Here is a 20328-nt window from a genome sequence, read left to right as displayed (position 1 = left end):
AGGTTCTCTAGTCTCTGAGAGAGGAGCAGGATTCAGAAAGGTCAGCAAACTCAAGTAAAGATCTATCTAAATTAGTCTGATGAGAGTGAGCGGCACATCAGGCATCCAGACCAAGATCCTCACTGTGACATTTTGCTAGAATTCAAGAGGTTTGGTGACCGTACTGGTCACTAGGCAGCTTATTTGGGGAATTAATTAAAATCCCTACCAACTCCTTTGGATGAACCTCTAGAGTCACTTCCTGGAATTACGGTACTTTCCATACAGAAAGGTTTCTGACAAAAGGAGGAGGAACAGATGGAAAAACTTCAGATAGTGTTGTTGTCTTACAGAAAAAATACATGCAGGACATCACATAACTATACATTCATTTTCTTGAAACAGATATCAAAATTCACATTAAAACAAATAATGTACCATCTGAGATCAGGATTCTGCTACCTTGCTACCACCGCTATTGTTTTAGGGACAAAGACCTTTCTGACACTGAACTTCAAAAAATTGTACATCTGTATACAAATATACACAGGCAAGAGACCAACTACAGAAACAAAATTACCTATAGACCTAAATTCTTAACACCAGAACAATATAAAGAAACCAGACTGCTGTTTTGCTCTCTCACTGCCACTGGCTGCAAAACTAAGAGAGAGCAGTCCTTTCTGTTCTTTGTGTGTTCAAGGGGCAAAGCTCAAAACACTACATCAACAAAACTTCAAATAGACACAAACACCCTATATTGTGGATCTAGCTCTTTTGAAAAATGTCTAAGCACACAAAGCTCCATTTCTTACAAAAGCAAAGGCTTTCGTTTCAAGAAGCAGAGATATCTGCTTCTTTAAGCTTAGAGCATGCATTAAGAATAGAAAAAAATAGAAAAAGAACAGAAAAAAAGCTTGATTTTGAGAGACAAAGGCACCACTTGTACTGTCTTTTACTCTGCCCAGTTACTGAAGTAGAGGAATATCTGTAAATGTATTGGAGTCAGTTTACTGCAGAAATAGAGATGATACTTTTATTACTTTAGTAAAAGATTGAGTTTGGAAATGGTACTTTAGTAAATAAGTATTAGGGTAATCTAGCAGCTAATTTTATTGCAAAACAAATCTAGAGTAGAGTTTTCCCACATTTCAGTAATGATTTAGAAACACGTGGAATAGAGTTCATATTTACTGTTTTGCATATGCAAAATATTACTCAGCAAATAATCACCAAGTGCCAACAGTAGGAGATGAAAAAGCTCCTTTAGCACTCTTAACAGCTAGGTGTGTTTTCCAGAGCTTCAAAGAATATAAACTTCTTTTGCACATTCACCACATTCAGATGGTTTTAAGCATCCATGTAAATTAAAGATGTACAATAAAATAACAAAAGTAAACTTTCTCTAAGTGTAATTCAAAGCAGCATCTATTGGCTCAAAAATTACTCTATTTTTGATGCAAAATAAGGGAACTAAATGATTTCCAAAACCTGCTCAGTGCTTTTCAGATATATGCAGAGCCCCAATAGAGTATGATCTACGTTTGGGTTAGAAATGCCTATAAAAATTCAGTCATTCCACTGCTTTTCTTTCACAAAGGGAAATATGAGAAAAAGTTTGTTTAAGCAGATAATTAAGCAAACAAAAGCTGTTTAGTTGCATTTATACTATAAATTAACAGAGAAATTACTTTTTTTTTTTGCCATATAACTAAAATGTCAGGTTTACATTTTTCTAATGCTATACTAAATGTAGATGCAGAAATTTCACATTTTGACAATTTTTCTAAGCATATTCAGTACATGCATCAAAACATAAATGCTTATTTTTCTTACCTAGTCCTGTTTCTCTTCTGTCAACATTTTCACTGAGATTTTGACACTGTGTTTTTGAAATAACCTTTGTGTTTTCCACTAAGCATGGTAGTTTCTCTTTCAAAAGGGAAAGTTCCTTGGAAGCTGGAGTCCATGTAGCTTGACCTCTCATTTGATTTACTCTTGAACAAGAACCGAGGTCTAAAAAATTTAAGTATACTGGAGTTTTCTCAGCTTTTTTATCTGAGGTTGAAAGATCAAAGGATGACCTTCCACTTATGTTTACTAAATTTCCAGATGTTCTCATGGGTAAAGAACATGATTCTTTCAGGTGACCCTCAGCAAACTTCCTTCCTGGAACTGTAATATTCAGTGAGTCTTTTTTCTCTTTTAACAATGTGTTATGTGTTGAATTATTAATCTCCAGGGAATGTCCATTTCTGCTAGAGCGTATCTGAATATCATCATTAACTTTTTTACATGGAATTAGTTTATCTGTGCTGATTCTGTCTGTTGGGGTTTTTCTATCAGCAATTATTTCAAGACCATCAGCCTTTACTGGAGCTATGGCTTCAGCGTTGAAAGTACATGTATTTGTATCGTGCCCTGTTTGTTCAGTACTGTCTTGTTCAGGTTGCTTGCTGCGCATGTCATCCACGTTTATTCCTCTTTCTCTTTTGTGGGGGCATAAATTGAAAGCACCTAAGAGACACATATTATCACTGTGTTCTTTTGTGGCATCATCACCGCTTGTGTTATCAAAATAAACAGTTGGTGGATTTTGAACATCAGTTGCTGGAACACCAGTACTTCTCAGTATGCCATTTCTGTTCATGTTTCTGGCATTATCATAATTTCTGTCTTCAGCATCTACCTGTGTCTGTTTCAAAGGAAGTCTATCTCTAGGTAAACCACTCAGATTTAAGAAATTTTTTTCTGTTTTATGTAATCCGTTGCCTACATAATTGTCACTGTCCAGCAAGTCCACTTCAGTATTCTGTCCAATTTGGTATTCTGTTTGAGAGTTTTCTTTGATAGAAGATACGATGCCAAAACTTAATTCCTTAGCTTGATGATTGTCTGTACTTCTCTCACACACAGCATTCTTCTCAGTGCAAAGAATCGCTTCAGACTCAGGTTTGGGTGCTTGAGGTGTGAGGATGCTTTTGTTGTGTTGTATGGTATTTGATTTTTTATCTGCCTTGGTATAAATTGATTCAGCTGTAGTATTGCATGGTTCTTGCTTGCTACAGTCAGTCTCCTGACTTCCATTTTTCTTGTAGGCACCTACAGCATCAATACTGTCTAAAAAGACCTTTCTTGTTTGTGTGTGGCATGGTGCCAATGGCTCAGTACTGTCCTGTGGCTTTTGTTCTAAATTTGCTTTGTTTTCATCTAGTAACATTCTATGTGTTGCTTCTAGATTTTCTGCTTCTTTGCACTCAGTGACATGTATTTCTGAGGTCTGTCCTTGGGTAATTAAATCAGTATCTGTGCAGAGGGTATTCCTAGGAGAAGCCTCCCTTTGCTTTTCTTCATAAGGGCTAGCAACATTAATTTCATCCTTAGAACTGTTTTCAAGAACTTGTAGATCTGTTAGAGTGAGTGTATTCTCTGGTTAGTGATAGATAACCCAGAGGTTAAATTATACTTTATTTTGACAGTTTAAAATTTCCAGAGAAATAGACTCAAGATTAGTATCGATACATTACACAGACAAGTCTATTAAAAAGTTACTGTAGACAAGTGTTGTGTTATGGTAACTTGCAAAATATTTATGAACTGTTCAAACAAAGTATATTAACATTCTGTAGATTTTAGATAATGGCTTATAGTTGAAATATTTACCAACTGGTATCTGTCAGACTTACTATTGAAAGGGTCTTCATTATGAAATTATGACACATAATCAACTACTGTGTATCTACATAAGGTTTAAGCCACTGGTTACTACTGCAACTGTATTTGTTTTTATTTTTGAAAGGGGCATTTTTAGCTAAATAGAAAACAAAACCAAATAAAACTGATCAAGGGACTATGTTCATACCAAAAGGAATATGCTATGACTTGATGGTAGTGGGCCAGCGAGGAATAACAAGCATTGCAATATCAGAAAGGTGTTTTCGGAAAGATACACTTGAAGGCTGTGAGCGCTGATCCTTTAAAGCAGTCATTTTGCAGTTAATAAGCTTTTAAATTTCCGCTTATCTTTGCTACATTTTAGAGACCGAGCATGAGAGACTAAGTATATTTCCTTTAGGTGGCTTCAAAAAATTACTTACTGGAGTCACAAAGTGCTTTCTATAGAAAAGTATTAGTTATCCACACGAACAAACCTTCATTGTCCTGTGCAGCGCAATCACTCTGCCTTTTTTCATTGTTTCATGGGAAAGGGAAAGTCCTTGGTTTTGCTTCCAAGCACTTCTATACATGTTACAGTTCTTCCTAACTCCTATTCGCTTCTTGAACTGGCATGCAGCAAGAGTACTGCAACAGCTTGAGGGGTTACAGCACACGGATCTTACTGAATGTCCCAGGGCAGCCACTAGAAGTACTGTGCTCTCATTCAGAGCTTTGTGAATGTCATAGATTAGCACCACTCCCACCAAGAATTTTACTGTTGTTAGTACAAACACATTTAATTCAGAATTCAAGCGTTCTCATCATATACTGTATCTGTAAACATTTATCCTTTCTTCAACAATAATACTTATCTCTATTATCTGTGTAAGGTTATTACTTTGTTCTATCTGTAATTCCTCAGTGCTTAAAGAGTAGTCCATTGTGGTTTTTACTTCAATTTCTTCTTCATGTCCAAAATTACAGTCTTTTCTTATTATAGAGTGCATACACTCATTTTCTTTCTGAATAGCCTGTATTTCACTGTCTTTTGAGTGTTCTTGACCACTCTGACATACAAAGGAACAAAAGATTATACAGATTTTAATAATTTACTACAGTCACTGATTAATTGAAGTTCAGGACTTAGATTTAAAATTATTTTTATAATTCTGATGGAAAACAAGGATTCTTCACCTGAAGTATACAAAGTTAATGTAAATGGAGAAAAAAAAGCAGACTAACACCCTAGAAGAGTAGGAAAGAAATTAGGTCCTGCTATATTACAGTCCACAGAGAAAAGTTATACATATTGACAGAATTTCTCAGAGGAAGGAATGTATGTTGTACATGTGCTGACTGGATTGCTCCCTCTATCTGCTGGCTAAATCAGTGACCTGCTCAGTAATTACATGCAGAAAAAACCTGTATGATTGCTAATTACACTCAAACACATGTGCACACATACTCATATTAACACTACTTTTTTCTAACAAACCACCTGAGATTTTTAACTTCTTTTCATAGGCAAATATGTATTTGCTTCATAGGCTTATGAATTTGCAGTTCTTGTCATTCAGTTCCTCATTCCCTCCCAGATGGCTTTTTATCCTGAATTTGAGTCAAATTCAACAGGAGTAGAAGCCTGAAAGCTGTATTTACTTAAATTTTAAGCCACTGGTCTACTACTGCAGCTGTATTTGTCTTTATTTTTCAAACTTGCATTTGATAAAGTTCTGTGAAAACTAGGAGCTGAATAATGAAGAAACACCCTACTAAAACCCCACCAAAAAAAAAAAAAAAAAAAAGATGATGGATCCTTTTAGCATCATCAACTGTTTGGCAGCTGAAGGCAGGAGCACATGCTGGCTCTTGCCCTGAACATAGGATATAAAAGTAGGGACATGTGGGAGGGAGCAGGGGTATTGCTTAATCCATAAGACATGTGAGAAAAAGCTGAAGATACTTGAGTGACTTGGAGATGTTGCAAAAGGAAGACTGGGATGTGGGAGGGAGTTACAAGTGCTGTGCTTGGGCATTGGATGTGTGGGGAGGACAGAGTACATTGCAGAATGGAGGGAGGCACGTAGACAACATTGGTAAAAAATGGGATTATTGCAACAGTGGCACAGTAGATGGTGTAGAATACAAATCTGCAGGAAACAATTTTCTACAGGTCACAGAAACATCCTGATGCTCCGAGCTTTGCTGATTTAGGGGAGGGAGGAGTCATGGTCAATGGAGGAGGGTCCTAAAAATAGTTTTCCTCTGCCAAATACTCCACCTTAAATTTGAAGTTTCAGTTGAATTTTCTTTCTGTTTTCCTAATGTTTTATTTTCATTATCCATATCATTCTGATTTGGAAATTGTAAATATTACATCTTTTATTTTGTTTTCTAAGTTTTAAATTAGTTAATTTTTCTTCTTGGCTATATACAGCCTTGGTATCACATTTTCAAGCTTTTCTTTTCAAATACAAATACTAGCAATTTCCTTTTTCTTTCATTAAAGCTGTAATTCTTTGATAATCTTTTGTTTCTAGGAGCCGTTTCTTTAGACAGCAACACCAAACAACACTGTGCATGTTACTCTTTTGTACAGGTATAAAACAGCTACTGCAGTGGCACTTACCACATTTGCTGGTATGGGTTGAACTGCTGAATGCATCTGAAACAAACATGATGAAGTGTTCTTAGAAAGGGAGAAAAGTTACATGATTTCTTTCCAGATTTAAGATGGGTTGAATAAACCCAGTTTCCATTAACTTCAAATGGCTGTTGAGCCCTTCAAAGATCCAAGATGCATAAACTAAAGTGCCTACATATCAGAACTATTAAACTTGGACTTTAAATTTTTTCTCTATGATTTAGTAAAATCTAAGCAAGATACATACACTTAAAATGACCTTTCCCTCAACAGAATATTTCATACTATGAAATTCAAAATCTTCTCAAAACCATATCTCCCTGTACATATACACACAAAAAAATTTACAATAACCCATTGCTAGGTATAGTCCTATTCTCTAATGGTACACAGCTGTATTACAAATTATATTGAACTAAATGCGAAGCATTTAATTTTACCAGTTAACTGGTTTAACTGAAGTTAAACTGAAGTTTATCAGTTAAACTGAAGTGCAATTTGAGTCTGTAATGAAGCCTGACATTGTACCTTTCTTTTTAAAAAAGCCTTTAGTTTAATTACTATTCCACAGGTGATCAGTACGAAGAAGTTTACATACATTCTAAATTTCATACCCCACAAATAATTGCAGGGATTTCAGATTGTACTAAGTGTAAAAATAAATATACGCATATCTCCTTGCAACACTTGAAGCCATAGTCAAGATCTAAATCATAGCCAACACCTTGCCCTTTTATGTTTTACTAGAGAGTGACTCATTACTGATACAAGGTGAAATTCCACAAATTAGAATAATCAATATGATCTGCTGCAGCTCCTGTAATTTCTTGGCAGTGTTCCACTGGACATTTGACTCAGCCTAACCTGCTTAGCTTTTGAAATCTGATGATCCTACGACACAAAGTGGTATGGCAATTTGCCATAAAATAATGTAAGATACCTATTTAGAAGACATCTCAGACTTTTTTTTTTTTTTTTTCCCATTTATGAGCATATACTTTAAGCTTATCTACTTTCAAACACATAGGGTTATCTTGGTAAACACAAGTACTGTTTATCATGAACGACTGATTGTGTGCATTGCTTCTGCATCCTAAACATAATTAATATTTTATTTTCATTCAAAGAAATGATTTTTTAAATTTTTTTTTTTCAGTTACACAATTTGCATTATACCTCGTAGAATTCATACAGCTTTGGCATGATGAGTACTTATTTCAAGTTGAACTTCCATTGCATTATTAAGCACATACCAGCTTATATGTATGTGTATATATTCATATATGTGTGTATATATATGAGCTATACATACATACTTGCATTGTGAAGAAACTGATTTTAAGTTCTTCTAAATTCTGATTTTATTATGGTTTGTCATTTTACTGAGAATTCAAAGACTAGTTAAAAAAAAATAAATGTCTTTACAGTTCTAGTGTCTTCCTATTTTTCTAACACTGAAAGCAAAATTATGCACATGCAAAATGAGTTTTCCCTTCTTTGAAGGATAATTCATTATTTGGATGTAAAAACTAATTGGAAAAAATAATATAACCAATACTCAACAACAGAATTCACTCAACGCACAGGGTAAATTTTTCTTATGCTTTATGACTTTTCCCATTTTTTCAGTCTTAGAAAAGACTGGAATATAAGTTTGCAATCCAGTTTAAGTAAGGGATAACACATAACTGCAGGGCTACATGCTCTTCCTTTTGCTCCAAAAGACCATCTTCATGTGCTGAACCACTTCTTGTCTTCTCACATGTGCTCTGAATACAGAGCTGAGCATGGATTTGGTTCACCCAGCAATGCGAGCTCAATTCTAGTTCAACCTGCACTGCATAGAACAATCTTTTACCTCCTGTTTTCATTAGTTGTTGAGCTTGCTATGCCTTCGACGATCCTTAAAGATGCTAAGTGAAATAAAGGTTGGGGTTTTTTAAAACTAAGACTGACAAACTTAGATAATCTATATGTTGATAAAACAAATCTTCTGATCTGTCCCATGTGACAGAGGCTGAAATTAGTTCCTCTGAGTAGAAGTGGACTTAATTCCACACTTCCAGGGAACTTATATACATATGAAGTCAATTGGTCTGCCACAGTATTTGAGAAACACCCTTGCAAAATATGTTTGTGAAATAGGATTTAGTAAAGACAGATTAAGAAAAATTTATACAAAATAGATAGCAGTTATTAATGAGGTAACATCTCAAGTTTCTATAAGTGCTCCTCTGGATGAAAGGGGAACATTCTCAGCATACAGTAGGTTTTAATGGAATCTTGGATCATTGATCACATCAGATAAATTTTTAGGTTTAGCAATGTCAGAGGAAGATCAGCAGACATGACAGCCAGATTAGAAAAACTGTCGTGTCTTATTCTCTAATATGTTTACAAGAAATGGAAAGTACTGCAGCTATTGGAGACACTTACCTGCAGATTTTCCACTTGCTCAGAATGCTGATTTCCCTGAGGAGGATGATAATCTTCAAGATGTCTATGAACTCCTTTAAGGGAATTCAGCTCATTTTTAATAGTATCTATTTCTCTTCTCATGTTTTCCTCCTGTAATAATTGAGGGAACACAGAGCACACAAACCCAGATCTTTACTGCACGTTCAAATACGTAAAACAGTATTTTACAGGGGTATCAACAGCTTAGCAAATTAAAATAAATCCTTAAAAGAAAGTATAAATGCTAAGGAATTTATTTGTACAAAGTAAGATAATTTTGAGCTCTCTCATTCAAACCAAAGTTTTAAACACATTTCAATTACAGATGATAGTTTTTATTAATTGGGGTTTTTTTCCACCATTTACTTCAAGTAGCAAGGCTCAAAAAAGTGAGATTTCTATTTGTAGCTTCTTCCTTTTTTGGCCTAAAGATAAACATGCTAGTCAACATTCATTCTCTACCTACATTGTCAAGAAACTACAACAGCAAATAATTTGCTTGGCGCTTCTGTAAATAGCCTTAAGTATCCAATGCTGCTTCAGTGAGTATGTAACAATTACATTTTTCAATTTAGAACAAAAAGGATGGTAAAAAGTACAGAAGGGCTATTTTACAGAAATGCCTTCATTTAATATACAAATATTTTCAGAGCAGCGTATAATGTTAACATTATCCATGATGACACTATAAGATATTAAGAGACCAAATTTCTAGTTAGCCATAGCAGAAATATGGAGAGGGAAAAGAAAAAAAAAAAAAAAAAAAAAGAAGTTATCTTCTAAAGAATAGTTGCAAACATTCCTGAGAAACAAGCAGGGCCAATTTCCATGTCTATACAGGAAACTGTGGTATAACACTGTCCTAGGAATCAGGGAGATCAAATCTTCAGTGAGCATCAGAACAGTTCAGCTATTTTGTAGTCTTGTGGTTGCAGTCATCTCCATAGTGGCTGCACTCAAAAGAGTTAGCCTTGGACAACAGGATTGCAAGCACAACTTTGCATTATTTCCCCACAGCCTCCCTGAGAATCTACGTACCAAATTCAAAACCTTTCTGGCAGTAGGTGCCAATTATATAGAAATAAAAAAAGACAGACTATTAAGCGGATGCTGCTTAAAGTCTGGTTTCCACACTAAACTGATCTTGTCTTATTGGAGAAATATTAATCTTTCTTACTTGTAAACATGCATTTATTATTGCAGACAATTTTTACAGCTACAATATTTTGCTAATTGTTTTTGATTAAATAATTACTGAAATATTCTTTAAAAGTAATGAAGTAGTAGAAAGAATGGCAAATATTGAAGACAAATTATTGTTCAGGTGTACACTGAAGGTAAATTCACTGAGAGGACATACAGGTTTTTACCTTTCCTTATCCCCTTTCACCTCCCAGTCCACATTGAATAATTCCCATCAAATCAGGACCTGTGCTTTAATGCAAGCCTTCAGCATCTCTACCTGATGTAGTTTGAGGTTGCTTTTTTTTTTCCTGGGCAGATGGCCCTTCAGAAGTACCTTTAGCCTGTGTCACTTCAGCCTATGTGGGTTTACATTCATTTTTTACTATACGACAGTTTACTGATAGTTTTTTCAGGGTACAAGAGCGCAGCCTAGAAATGCTGGTATTCTCTGAATGAGTTTTGTAAAAAATTGCAAACTTCCTGAAAAATACATGAAATTCAATGTAAATTAAAAACTATAGCAGCTTCCATGTCTAGGTAATGGCAAGTGTGTAATTCTGGAATATTTAAGTGCTAAATTCAAGGTAACACCAAATACCCTGGGCTCCTCTACAGAACTGCAGGAAGTGCACTGACCTTTTAGAGCACAGAAGTCAACATTTCTCCTAAATCTACCTTTTAAAAATATTCCTTTCTAGAAGAGACTGCAGTACTGGAAAGAAATTGGTTGTTTTTATTGTATTATTTCTGCAATATTTTCTTGGCTTTTAGGAATTACCTGAAATGCTTGATGACTATTTCAAAAACCTTTTAATACTCTAACATTTAATTTAATAAACCTACATCTTTTTTCCAAGTTCTTAGTGCTTTCTCATGCTCATTCTGAAGATTAAGAAACTTTTCTTCATTTTCTTTTGCCTTCTCCCTTTGCAGCTCATTATCTCTTTCAAGGGTCTGCAATAAAATTAATTATCCAAAAAATAATCAATACCACATTAATGAATTTTGATGTGTTTTATGTTGCTTGGACCTTTGCTTCTAACATGCTGGAAGTGCCATACAGATCAGTGATAATGTGCTATCTCAACAATAATTTTCATAAATTAACAGAAAGGTGCTTATAGTTTAGCTAACAGGAAACAGGGGGAGGTTATGAAAAAAGAAATGGCTATAAAAGGGTATAAAAACACTTGCCATTATTCAGTTTCACTGCATAAGTTTTAATGTGCTGAAAAAGTAATATAAAGTCCAGAGATGAGAAATATGACATGTAGCACAATCTAGACCCATTCTACTTAAAGAAAAAACTACTGTATACTCAAAGAATGTATTTTTATTTTTCTGATCAGGTTTTCTACCCTAAATTGTTTATTAACCTCTCTTACAAACTGTATAAGCTTTAAATTCTAAAACGTATCTACTGGAACATGAAGTATAAGTCTGATTATCCTTTAATTTATTTTTATTAGATCACTGAAATAGGAGTGCATTAAAATAACAGTAATATTAAAGTTTTATACTATCGTCATTGTACTTGCAACATTTTTGGGGTTAACTTTCAGCTTTACTGTGCTAAATTAAAGCAGTCTTGTGTAAATCAACAGTAAGTTCACACACATCTCAGGTACTGTTGGAAATTTTTATCCTATCACATTTTTATAGCAAACAATATGGAAGATAAAGGACTTAGTGCATCCATTATCTCCTATATAGATGACACAAATATATTTGATAATGTAAACTTAACTTGAAATGCATGTAGCTATATGACCAGCTACATATTTATGACTCTGCTGGGCTGCTTTGAAAGTCCACTTGAAAAATTTTAAGTTATGGAGGCAACGCTCCAAAGCAATTCCTTTTTACTTAATCTTTTAACTAAAAATGGGTCTACTTCTTGATTCTCTTAGCATCAATTTTAAAATGCCTGTGTTAATTTAGCTACCCTATTAAAACAAATATACCTTACAGGTATTAACACCAGGAAAATTCAGACTACCTTGCATTTTTATACATATAGAAAAAGTGATGCATAAGAATATAATGGACCTTCTCTGACAGATTATATAATTAAAAAGATGAGACAATTCAACAATACATTGTCTGATTAATCACACTGTGATGTAGCACCTTTTATCCAGTTCTATAAACTAGGAATCCAAGACCCTCTGTCATTGGTAAACCTGCTTTAACTCCAAGGATGCTTTTACTTGCATCTCAAATGCAACCTCCTCTGGGATAGGAATATAATAGTTATTCACAGCATAGCTCTGAGGGCAGAATATCAGGAGTAGCAGGTGAATAGAACTGATCATATGTTAAAGCCAATTGTACAGAGAGAGGAATACCTGAATTCCTTGTATTCAAGTATTCTGTCATCTGTAAGAGTTATAATTTGTTTTTCTGAACTCATGAGGACATTGGTATCCTAGCACTAAGTATGCATAGGTAGAACGAGAAAGGACAGCATGATCCTTCTTGAATGTTTAAGTATTCTCATCTTAAGCCCAAAAATAAGCAGCAATTTTTTGTGAGTATAAGAATAAAAATATTTCCGTGGGACTGCACAATCATTCCTTCCCTTTTTCTATTATTCTGAAGAAACTCCTTTTCTTGATAAGCAGGGTCCACAAATTCAACAGGGATGTAGGATAGAGCATAAGAATAATACATAACCTTTAGACCCCACTCATCATATTGTGGTTCTAGAATCAATAAAGACAAAAGCAGTAGCTCTCAAAATTGGCAGAAAAGTGGGTAGACCCTTCAAGTTTTATATTCAGATCTCTATTTTTTAAGTTCCATTTGTTGCTTTAAAAGAAAAAAAAGAAACACACTCAAAAAACCAAGCAGTTAACATCTCATTCCCTGGAATATCCCAGTAATTGCATCAAACTGTCAGCCAAATGAGTAGTCATAAAAAAGGAACAATGTATTGTGACTACTGTTTAAACAGAAAGACAGACATTTCTGACAAATCAAAATAACTGCATGAATTCATGTGGAAAGAACAAGAACATGTGACATTCACTTCTAATTACACTAAAGCTTTGATGATTAGATATAGTTTGTCCCGTAGTTACAAAAATAGAAAACATTAATACCTTCCCAATGTCTAATATAAACAGGACCCAAGTCAAACCAGGCTCTCTAATCAGAATTAGTATAATTGCAATCAGAAATCAATTGTTGGCCTGTACAGGCTGCAAAACAGACTTGTACTCAATTAATACCTTAACACCAAGAAAACAAGCTATACTTTTCTTACACTTGTAGACATTTATGTGGAGTCTTCAAAGATAAGATTCACAGCTACTATTCACAGTTTTAGCTGAAGCTTTAAGGCATACAATAAACTTTATCTGAGATGGGAAAGAATAGCTCAAATACTATCAGAAAAAAACATTTTTAGAATACACTTGCTAGTCAATAATCCTGACACAAAGATCCTAAAGGGCCCCCTGTATTATGAAAGTCATCATCACTAAGGTTATATACTAATTTAATTAATCTCAAGCTTCTGGTTTAATTTACAATGTAATTTCAATTATCTTAAAAAATAAAAAGCCAATATATGAAAGAGGAGCTGGAGAACTCTGAAGATTCATAATGAACTGGTGGGACTGTTCTCCAGTTGAGAAGCATGTCTTCTTGGTTCTAGAGCACTCAAATCAAAGAATTTTAAGTCATGAAAATCCAACACTCTAGACTAATACAAATACAGGAATCTATACATCTGAAGTCAGTGACTTCTTTCTCTTCCAGTCACTACAGCTTTATCCAGTACTACAAAGCAAGTACTTTAATTCCTAGTGAAATTTTAGGAGAACATAACTCATCTTTAACCTTACTTGCTTACTCAAAATGCAGAATTAATATATTTATATTGTGGCAGAAGGCAAACTGCTTACATCTATTAAAAGACAAAGTAAAGGCTTACATGAAGTGGATCTAATTTCAATTTAGCATAAAAGCATTTACTTAGAAACAAACGTATACATGCACACAGGAAGTTTAAGTTGAAATTAACCGAGATCCTAGTTCAAAACCTTGGCCTCGCAGGCCAAGCAAAGAATGGAATAGTTGTGATTATGTATGGACAAGTAGTAGATAATTATTATTAATAGTCCAATTAATGGCTGGACCTGAACTCTGCATGGCGCATCTGACCAGAACAGATATGACCTTAATCTTTAGTGCACTGTGGGCCAATCTGACTGCTAATGTGATTTAGAATCTAAACTGTTCTGGGCCACTTTTACACGCTCAAAGAGGAACTGAGGAATTCTGCAACTCCACACTCTCCAGCGTGACTACTTACCACCTCTAGCATAAATATGACACCAGACAACACAGCAAGAAATGGCTAAGGATGTGTTTGCTCTTAGGCCCTCTGTTCTAATAAAACTTGGGACAAGCTCTGGCTATGAAGATCTGAAATTTGAAGTGTTTTCCAGAAAAGAAATGTATACCTACATGAAAATTATAAGAAAAGAAAAGTAAAATTTCATTTGATTTCAAAATACTTGAAAGCAACCCCCAGTATGTTCTGTTTTTACCCTCCAGAAATGGCTAAGAATGGCAACCATGATTTACTTCAGGGGGAGAACTAAAAGAGGGAAACCATAGACTGTGCTTCAAGGTTCATGCTGACAGTTAAGTAGCTGAGGGAGCAATGGAAGTGAGGTCAAAAGTTCTGGAAAGCATACAGATGTCTTTAACAGCCCTGGACTTTAAAAATACTTATATAACAGGTAGTAGCAGCTTGTCTAATCAAGAAAATTCTGACCTGATAGTCTTCTTTCAGTGTATTTAATTCACTTTCCATTCTAACATTCGTTTGGGTTATTCGCTGAAGCAGCTCCTGCACACATTGTAGAGAGCTGAGAATCTCCTTATTGATACAAACAAATTAGGATACATTGAATAAGATTTTGTTTCTGAAGTTTAAACATTAGATAATTTATGTCTTTTAGATTAACTTTTTTATTCTGCCAGTGTTTACAAAATCATGTATATAAAAATGTACTCCAGCATCAACATTGGGGATGGCTTGTAGGTAGAAATCAGAACTGCTCCAGGTTTTTCTGGCTTTTTGCCTTGGAAAAGGTAACATTAGTATAACATTCTTTTTCAGAGAATTTTTCTTATAATTAAAATGACCCATACATTGATACTTTACACATACTTCAGTGCAAATCTGAATAAGATATATCAAATCCAACCCCTCTGTGAGTTCAATTAATCTAACAGAATAATTATATGGTACCATTTTTTAGTTCTGGAAAATATGGAAAATCCTAGAGAAATTATATGACAGGCAAGTAATCACTTCCATTAATGGATCACCCTTATGTGACATTATTCTGTATCTCCTGAATTAAGTCCTAATACATGTGAACTACCACACATTAGCATCATATAGTGTGAATACATCAGATTTTGCTGTCACTATCTGAATTTTTGTCATATCTTCATCAAGACTATATTGTTACTTCAAGAAGAGTAAGTTCTAAAAAAAGAGCCACCCAAAATGAGTAGATTAAAGTGGTATAGATTTACAAACCCATGGTTGCTGCCATTAAGTTTGCAGTTAGCAGAAAACGTTGATGGAATGGAGACAGAGAGTCATTTTACATTAAACACTACAAACACATTTCCAAAGATTCAAAGACAGAGGGAACGATCTAGCCAAGCCAATCTCTACTCCGTAAAGACCTGAACAGTAGTTACTAAAAGACCACCTGCACAGGAAAAAACCCCCTGAGTTTCAGGCAGAAGACAGTCTTAAATGCGCTCAGTTGCTTCAAAATATATTGAGAGGGGAACATATTATTAAAACAAAGTACTTTTATGTAAGTGCAGAGACCTTTCAAATTTATCTATTCTTGGTTCTATTGTACATACATTCAGGTATCTACTAAAAATAAAATCATTATTTTGGGTGTATTCTCATCCCTTTTCATGCATGTATACTCTTATGCAGAGATAAATAGTATTTTTGCACTGAAGTTTAATTTATCTTTATTTCAATTTTACATCTAGAAAACTGAACCACAGAGATGTGGAATGGCTTGCCCAGTGTCATCTAACAGGTTGGTAGTAGAGCTGGCCATGTCTTTTAAATCTAGTATGGTGTTCACTCAACTAGACAAGATTGCTTCTCTGCATACAGTACAGTGTAAATCAGCTACAATTTAGATAGCATATTCAGCCTCAGTCCAAGAGCCACTGAAGCCACTATCTTCAGTTAATCCAGACGGTGAATTTGTAGCACTCTATAATACAGAAATCCAGGTCTTCTAACCCAAGTTCTTGGAGAAAACATGAAGTTGATCTGTATAATAGAGCCCTCCTCAGATTTATACCAAAACCCTCCATATGTTGAAATCAGCCAAACAAACAAACCCTGGCAATTCACACAGAACAAAACAGAGAAACAAAATAAAGTCCTTCTCTTAGATAATACATATCAAATATGCACATGAATTATGCCACAAGCATCTCCATATAAATGCTTTTAGTGCATTCAGGACTGTGGGAGTAACCAGACCCAAGTATGTCTCTCTTTTTCCTGTGTTTATTGGCAAGTATTTTTAACAAACTCAAAATGTAAACAGGCTTTTATGGATTGGAAGAGTACTGCTGGATTAGCCTTCAATGAGTGCTCTGTGGGCATACAAGCAAGCTACTGCTTTTGTCCCTCCTTGAGAACAATACACTTCTCTGACATGTTTGGTTTAATGAACTGCAGAATGAAAATTCTGCAACTGTTTAAGAAAAAACCCCAACACTCTTTTTATGCTTAATATTTTGCAAAGCAGTGTATTATGCTGTTATTACAGGGAACATAATTTGTTTGCTGTATTTGACACTTGACTCCATGTACCTTGGTTTGAGTATCACGACTTGCTCTGGAGCGTACCTGAATTTGCAATAGACAACAATCTTAACTGTGTTCAGCTATGTATAGGTGTAGCTTAATATTCTAAATGTATACGTTCTGTATGAATGGAACACCATTTCCTTTGTATATGATTGACACGATTCCAATTTTACCTGGTTTCAATACAAGCAGTATTACAGTAAACTGGTGGCAACCAGAAAGTAGGACAGCAAGCAGATTATGCAAACCTTATTGCTTCAGTACAAATAAGCAATATGTAAACAACTATTTCACAGGTGTGCCAAATTTCTCCCATCTCAGTTTAAAAACAAAAGTTAAGACTTGGAATAAAGCGTCAAACAATGTACTTTGTTTTGCTAATACACTTTCTAACAACTGAGGAGTAAAATCTCATTTATGTTAGTATTAAAATATTTCTGAAGAATAAACAAGTGAATTTAATTAGTTTTAACAACCTAGTATAATAAGAAACTTAAATATAAAATATAACACACAAGTTCTTAAGTGATTTTTAAATAGCAAAGTTGTACTAACAACTCACCAGCTTTTCTTCTTTAATGTGAGTGTTTTCTTCTTGAATTTTTTTACTAACTGCTGTCTCCTTAAAATAAGAGCATGAAGAACAGTAAAAGACATTTAAAATTACTGTCTATTCTATTTAGTGATATTGTATTAACATGATATCGTGAATCATCATGAGGCTCTTTAAAGAAACTGAATTATTTTGAAATGCCCTCTTATCCATAATTTTTTTTTTTTTTACTATAAAATTATATTCATAGCATACTTACTTATCTAGAAAAGGTCATTCTGGAAATAGTATTGTTATATTGTATATGCAGTTAGTAGAAAGGAATCGCTAATCTGAATACATCAGAGAGATGATTGCCATGATGTTCGCTGAACGAAGAACAGAAAATATTAACCAAAACCATAATTTGTTTAATTTCCAAAATACCATTCTGATTTTTTGTTGCATTTCTTGAATCTGTTTTTCCTTTGCTGCAAGATTGATATTTTCTTCTCCCACCCTGTACTGAGATGTGACCTTGGACCTTATCAAGTCTGTAGTTACTTTCTTCAGTTCCTTAACACAGGAAACATGTATAAATAGTTCATCCAGTATAGGCATTGCAATTCAAAACAAAGACAAATCTTTTAAACTATCCTGAGTCATGTCCTACTTTTAAATAATATATAGAAACAACAGAATAAATTAGAAGAACTGAAATTCATAAGACTGACTTGCTAAACTTTAAACTTGTCTCACATGCCTAAAAGTTTATTTTCAGAGGTAAAATGTTATTGTGCTAATTTTACTCTGTTTGAAGTATTTATGATACTTAAGCATTTTGTTATTTTCTCTTCCAAGAAGTATATTAGGAGGGCACATTGAGTTGGTATTGGTAAAACCTCCTACACCAAGATATGCAATAGGAATAAAGTACCTATTATAACTACTGTCTATGTTCCTGGGAATCAGAAGGAAAAAAAAAAAAAAAAAAGGAAGAACAGTGACTATCTGGTAAAAACAGGAACTGGCTATAAATTTAGAGAATCTTTGCTTTTCCTGAGACATTAATTACTTCATCTCAGGAGAATGCTAAATTCATTCTATATTAGAGGCTTCTACAACATGATTTTCCATCTAAAATATGCCTTTGATTTTATAGTCTTTATAATCTTTTAAATATCCTGTTTGGTGGGGGTTTTTTTTTGGGGGGGGGGGGCAGTATCTGTTCTCTAACCAGTTTATTCCAAGCTCCTAGTGCAGCAAATAAACAGCAAGTGCTTTGATCTCATTAAATTACAACTTATAGTTCCTGGAGTCATAAATATTGTGCCATGTTCTCCCCCACCCCTCCCATTCTGGTACAAGGTAGTCTGTTTAATATCGCTCTCTCCTTGAGCACTCTGACATTTACTTAGACAAATAGCAGAGGTTATGAATGCTGTTCACAGATAGTATCAAGAATTCTTCATGATGCCATAGTGGTGAACCAAGCATTCAGAATGGTAATAGTTTTATCTAACAACTAAGTTTGGTCTGTTTAACTTTTCTTCACAAAACTGGAATTCCATCTTATCACAGACCAATGGTTTAACTGTTCTGGACAAAATCATGTAACAGTACAAAAGAAAAAGGGAAGATTACATTGTAGCTGAAATTCAAAGTTTTATGGAAAATACAAGTATTGGTGATACTTTTAAATAAATCATTTTTTTGCTAGAGGCTTTACTTCTCATGTATTTTAACCATAAATAAATCTAAACTGATCTAGTAAGTACAAAGTGTAATTGCAGAATCAATTACAGAACCCAAAGACAGCAATGTTTTAGAATTGTGATATTCTGTAACCTAGTGAGGCTTTTTCCACCTTTTGCAATAACAACATATAATAGTTGTACCGTTTTTACTGGAGGACTCTAATGAAATATGCAGAGAGTCCCTACGCATTTAAGTAGCAGAAGGTGCAAGCAGTTTTAACTTTGTAAAAGTGAAAAGGTGCACTGTGCTGGTCTTTACAGAGAACTAGATTAATGGTATACGGAACCTAGCTAATAGGTTGTGTGCTACACAAGCAGGTGGAAAAGCCCTCTATGGATCTGATAATATATGTTTTGCAAAACTTAGAGTTTATTGTGTGCAGAAAAATCTCACTACTTATTCTGTCACAGGGAAAGAACAAGTTGTACTAAGTAAATCTTGTCCTTGAGGTAGAAAAGATGACTGGATTTTCTTCTCTGTATATAGCAGGTGGATGTGTATAATCCATCTGGAACCAAACCCAGATCTGCTAATCCACCAAAGCTGTGGGCGGGAAAACAAACACCCCCCCCCCACCCCAACAAAACCCAAACTCAACCCAAAATCCACTAAAAAAACCAACCACTAGAACCCAACACAAACCAAATCACCAAAAATAATGGGAAAGTTTTCCACAGTGAGTGAAAGCACAGGCTATGTAGCTATGAAAATAATATAAAATAAATTTATACATAAAAATATGTATATTCTACTCTGAAATAAAAAAAAAAAAATCATTCCCAGAGTTTTTGCTTATTTTTCTAGTAGCTTTCTGTAGTAAATAAGATCACTAGTAGTATTCCAAACCCTATAAATTAAATTGAATCTGGAAAATAATTTCATCAGTTTTGGGGGAATGCTAAGAAAGAATGATAAGGCTTTAAACCCATTCCTTTGATGTGTTGCTAGCAGCCAACGCTTTAGGGGGACAGTTTCAGAAACACTTCAAGCCCAGGTAAGCCAAGAGTGTCACAAAAGAAACAGTCCTGTTCCTTATATGTGTTTTCCTTTTGCCAGTTGATTGAAGCTAAAACTGACTCCATTTTTTTTGGTAAAATGTAGTTTTGATCAATACAAAATTTTCATTCTACTTTCTCTCTAGACTGCACAAACACCTGTGCCAGCATGAGGTGGTGGAATGGGATTGGAAAAGCAGCCAGCGCAGGCAGATGTAACCACTTACCAAGACAG

At 34.5% G+C, this 20328-nt stretch overlaps 1 protein-coding gene across 1 annotated transcript in view; it reads right to left on the bottom strand.

Moving 5' to 3' along the window:
* The window catches only part of CCDC73 (coiled-coil domain containing 73), a 55782-nt gene that overhangs the window by 4456 nt on the left and 30998 nt on the right, over positions 1-20328 (bottom strand). Inside the window, exons 9-16 of the mRNA XM_075755264.1 lie at positions 17788-17916; positions 17371-17430; positions 14712-14816; positions 10766-10876; positions 8717-8848; positions 6266-6301; positions 4535-4703; positions 1816-3387 (exon numbers count right to left, since the gene is read on the bottom strand). Of these exons, the coding sequence (XP_075611379.1) occupies positions 1816-3387; positions 4535-4703; positions 6266-6301; positions 8717-8848; positions 10766-10876; positions 14712-14816; positions 17371-17430; positions 17788-17916 (2314 nt within the window). The remainder of the gene's footprint in view (positions 1-1815; positions 3388-4534; positions 4704-6265; positions 6302-8716; positions 8849-10765; positions 10877-14711; positions 14817-17370; positions 17431-17787; positions 17917-20328) is intronic.

This window comes from Balearica regulorum, chromosome 5, assembly GCF_011004875.1.
Source record: "Balearica regulorum gibbericeps isolate bBalReg1 chromosome 5, bBalReg1.pri, whole genome shotgun sequence".
In the NCBI taxonomy this organism is placed as follows: domain Eukaryota; kingdom Metazoa; phylum Chordata; class Aves; order Gruiformes; family Gruidae; genus Balearica; species Balearica regulorum.
Note: the sequence above shows the minus strand (reverse complement) of the source record. Positions and strands in the feature narration are given on the sequence as shown.